The sequence below is a fragment of the Anoplopoma fimbria genome, chromosome 13 (genome assembly GCF_027596085.1).
Source record: "Anoplopoma fimbria isolate UVic2021 breed Golden Eagle Sablefish chromosome 13, Afim_UVic_2022, whole genome shotgun sequence".
Taxonomy (NCBI): Eukaryota; Metazoa; Chordata; class Actinopteri; order Perciformes; family Anoplopomatidae; genus Anoplopoma; species Anoplopoma fimbria.
The window spans coordinates 28,938,352-28,943,351 of record NC_072461.1 but is presented as its reverse complement, the minus strand read 5'-3'; the positions used below and the strand labels follow the sequence as shown (position 1 = coordinate 28,943,351).

The 5,000-nt window shown below is 39.0% G+C and overlaps 1 protein-coding gene across 1 annotated transcript in view; it reads right to left on the bottom strand.

The window, feature by feature from the left end:
- Positions 1-2,606: 2,606 nt before the first annotated feature.
- The window catches only part of LOC129101171 (adenylate kinase 8-like), a 14,047-nt gene continuing 11,653 nt past the window's right edge, over positions 2,607-5,000 (bottom strand). Inside the window, 3 exon segments of the mRNA XM_054610843.1 lie at positions 2,607-2,943; positions 3,277-3,406; positions 4,160-4,240. Of these exon segments, the coding sequence (XP_054466818.1) occupies positions 2,854-2,943; positions 3,277-3,406; positions 4,160-4,240 (301 nt within the window). The 3' untranslated portion in view covers positions 2,607-2,853.

Here is a 5,000-nt window from a genome sequence, read left to right as displayed (position 1 = left end):
AGTAAATAAATGCTGCGTCATGTTTTTACATCAAATATTATAATATGTTAACAATTAAACTCTCTGACAAAAGACTACACAATGAGTACTTTAACATTTTACAGTTCTGCAGTATTTTTACATCAAAAGGATCTAAATACTTCCTCCGTCATGTCAATGAGTCTGTGTTGGAGACAGGAGGTGTATTATTGTTATTATTATTGTTATCATTATTGTTATTATTAGCTTTATTTATGGTTGAAAGAAGAAAATGTATTAATAACATTGTTAACATTATTATTGATCCTTTAACATTATTATTGATCCATAAACATTATTATTGATCCTTTAACATTGTTATTGATCAATAAACATTATTATTGATCCTTTAACATTATTATTGATCCTTTAACATTATTATTGATCCTTTAACATTGTTATTGATCCTTTAACATTGTTATTGATCAATAAACATTATTATTGATCCTTTAACATTATTATTGATCCTTTAACATTGTTATTGATCAATAAACATTATTATTGATCCTTTAACATTATTATTGATCCTTTAACATTGTTATTGATCCTTTAACATTGTTATTGATCCTTTAACATTGTTATTGATCAATAAACATTATTATTGATCCTTTAACATTATTATTGATCCTTTAACATTGTTATTGATCCTTTAACATTGTTATTGATCCATAAACTTTGATATATAAACATAACAGAAGAGGGGCAGCAGTCTGAATGAGGACCATCAGCCATAAAACAGGACCCAGACCTGGACCTGGTCTGACGTGGACCGGGTCCCCTCAGTGCCTTGCTCAGAGAGTTCTGTCTCTGCAGGAGTGGACAGACATCCGTCATCACATCAGCAGCCGTCACGTCCCATTTCCTTCCTGCTCCGCTTCCTGTTGTCGACAGGACGACTTAAAAATAGAGCTGTCAATCACAGCGGGCCGCTGGGACTCAAACCGACGCACCGCAGGATTAATTATAGTCATTTACCAAAACAGTCACTTTGAAACGTCAGCGTGATGGAGCCGGAGGAGAAGAGAGGATTCAATCATCGAGGAGACAAAGAGGAGACAAGAACAGGAGAACAGGAAGGAAGGAGGACAGGAGAACAGGAAGGAAGGAGAACAGGAAGGACAGGAGAAGGAGGACAGGAGAACAGGAAGGAAGGAGGACAGGAGAACAGGAAGGAAGGAGGACAGGAGAACAGGAAGGAAGGAAGGAAGGAAGGAAGGAAGGAAGGAGGACAGGAGAATAGGAAGGAAGGAGGACAGGAAGGAAGGAGGACAGGAAGGAAGGAGGACAGGAAGGAAGGAAGGAAGGAAGGAGGACAGGAGAACAGGAATGAAGGAGAACAGGAGAACAGGAAGGAAGGAGGACAGGAGAACAGGAAGGAAGGAGGACAGGAGAACAGGAAGGAAGGAGGACAGGAGAACAGGAAGGAAGGAAGGAAGGAGGACAGGAAGGAAGGAGGACAGGAAGGAAGGAAGGAAGGAAGGAGGACAGGAGAATAGGAAGGAAGGAGGACAGGAAGGAAGGAGGACAGGAGAACAGGAAGGAAGGAGGACAGGAAGGAAGGAGACTGATACAAGCTGCCTGTCTGTCTGACATCATAATACTCAGTAGGTTAATCTACAGAATGAGTAACTATTGATTTTAGTTTTGATCAACTGTAGAACTTTAAAAAGGAAACAGCTATGTCTTAATAAAAATATTATATATCTAATAATAATAACAAAAATATTAATATTATTCATAATAATAATAATAATATAATAATAATAATAATGATAATAATAATAATGATATAATAATAATGATATTAATAATGATGATAATGATAATAATAATAATAATGATGATGATAATAATAACGATAATAATGATGATAATAATAATAATAATATTAATAACATTTTCTTCTTTGTCTTTATTGAGAAACAGGACAAACAGAGTAAAACCTCTTAAAACAGATAGAGATAATAACTGCTGAACTCTGAGACGGGAGAAGATTCTAGAGAAGAAGGTAGCCTGAGGGGACACACACACACACACACACACACACACACACACACACACACACACACAGAGACACACACACACACACACACACACACACACACACACACAGACACACACACACACACACACACACACACACAGACACACACACACACACACACACACACACACACACACACAGAGACACACACACACACACACACACAGACACACACACACACACACACACACACACACACACACACACAGACACACACACACACACACACACAGACACACACACACACACACACACAGACACACACACACACACACACACACACACACACACACACACACACACACAGACACACACACACACACACACACACACACACACACACACACACACACACACACACACAGACAGACACACACACACACACAGACACAGACACACACACACACACACACACACACACACACACAGAGACACACAGAGACACACACACACACACACACACACACACACACACACACACACACACACACACACACACAGACACACACACAGACAGACACACAGACACACACACTGATTGGCTTCTTCACATTTGAAATATTGGACATGCTACGTATGAGAGCTGAGGATTAAGTCCTGTGTAGTGAGTACTCCCAATATATATTATTGAACCGATCATTATTGATCCTCCTGAGACGGACCTGATGGGACTGGATGTGCTGCTACACACAGAAGGTGTTTATATATATATGATTTAAATGATATGATATGAAAGCGTTGGTATGAAATGAAGAGTCCCTTCACTTCCTGTGTCCAGGTGAGTCCACCTGTCAGTCAGCTGTCAGTCTGCTCTCCAGAGACTCAAACACAGAGTGAGGATCCTGATCAGCATCTACAAGACCTGCATGTGGAAACACACACTGAACACACACACACCCACACACACACACACACACACACACACACACACACACACACACACACACACACACACACACACACACACACACACACACACACACACACACACACACACACACACACACACACGTGATGTGAAACAGGAGGACATTGAGTCAGAACCACATTGTGATGATGAGGATCAGTTGAAGAACACTGAAGCACGTCTTCCATTTATAGGAGAAGATGTGTGTCCTTCAGAGGGCTGTCTGAGTGTCTGTGTGTGTGTGTGTGTGTGTGTGTGTGTGTGTGTGTGTGTGTGTGTGTGTGTGTGTGTGTGTGTGTGTGTGTACCTGCAGGGCAGCAGTGTGTGTCCTGTACTGACTCAGTGTGTGTGTTACAGAGTGTGTGCTGTCCTCAGGTCTGGTCTTCAGTCTGTTCTGGACCTCAGAGCTTGGAGCCGGACGAGTCACAGCGTGGAACCTTCAGGAAGACATAAATAAATATATAAACATAAATATATATATATAAATAAATAAAAAAAATGAAATATATATATATAAATGTTTATATATACATAAACAGTTATATATATATGTTGTATATACGTTTATATATACATATATATATAAACATATATATGTTTATATATATATACAAACATATATATATGTTTATATATATGTTTATATATATTTATATATATATATATAAACATATATATGTTTATATATGTTTATATATATAAACATTTACATATATATAAATATAAACATATATATATATAAATATATATGTTTATATATATATAAACATATATGTATGTTTATATATATATGTATGTTCATATATATATATATATAAACATATATATATATATAAACATATATGTATGTTTATATATATATATATATATGTATGTTCATATATATATATATATAAACATATATATATATATATATATATATATATATATATAAACATATATGTATATATATATATATATATATGTGTGAGCAGTGAGCTCTCTTCTGTGCGTTTTGTAACCCATCATATAATATGATATCTTATATAAACACTCATGTGATATTTATATATGATGTAATCTGTGTTTTTTAAAAACGTTTTCATTTAGACTCATTTCATCTAAATTCAACCTGACTGGTTTGAGGTGTTTTTAAAGCTTTATTTAAACCACAATGTGGTGGGTTTACTGGTTGAACTGGTTCCACTGACCTCTCTCCACTGACTGGATCTGTAGCTCTCAGAGTGATTCTCTCCAGACAAACTTCGTCCGTCAACTCCAGGAAGAAAACTCTGAGGAGAGAGGGGTCACACTGAGGTCACACTGAGGTCATCATACAGAGGTCATTTTATAGAGGTCACATAGAGGTCGTTGAGTGCCAGACTGGATGAGGTTCAGTCTGGGGCGGCTGTGGCATAGTGTAGAGCAAGGTAGTTCTCCAATCAGAGGGTCGGTGGTTCGATACCCGGCTTCGGCAGTCGATGTGTCCTTGGGCAAGACACTTAACCCCAAGTTGCTCCTGAAGGCCATCGGTGTGGACTGGATGATGAATGTTAGTTAGAGTCTGATGGTGGCACCTTGATGGTAGCCTGTCATCAGTGTGTGAATGGGTGAATGATATGTAACATACTACTGACTGTAAGTCGCTTTGGAGGAAAGCCTCTGCTAAATGACTCTAATGTAATGGAATGTAATGTCTGAGCTGCTGAGGACTCTGGACATTGTTGGTCCGTCTTGGTTGACACGTCTCTGGTGTCTCGTGGAGGACGAGGACAGTGACTAAAACGGGGGACGGGAGAGTTCCAGTTATCGGGGTATCACACTGCTCAGCCTCCAGGAGAGTTTATTCAGTGTCAATGCGGATTCTATACTGACGGTGGACCGGTGGACCAGATCTTTACCCTCAGAGGTCTGTTAGAGGGGTCATATGAGTTCATCCAGTCTAGCCTTACAGAGAGGGGAGGAGCTCAGCCTGACAGATCGGGGGAGGAGCTCAGCCTGAGAGATCGGGGGAGGAGCTCAGCCTTAGAGAGAGGGGGAGAAGCTCGGAGT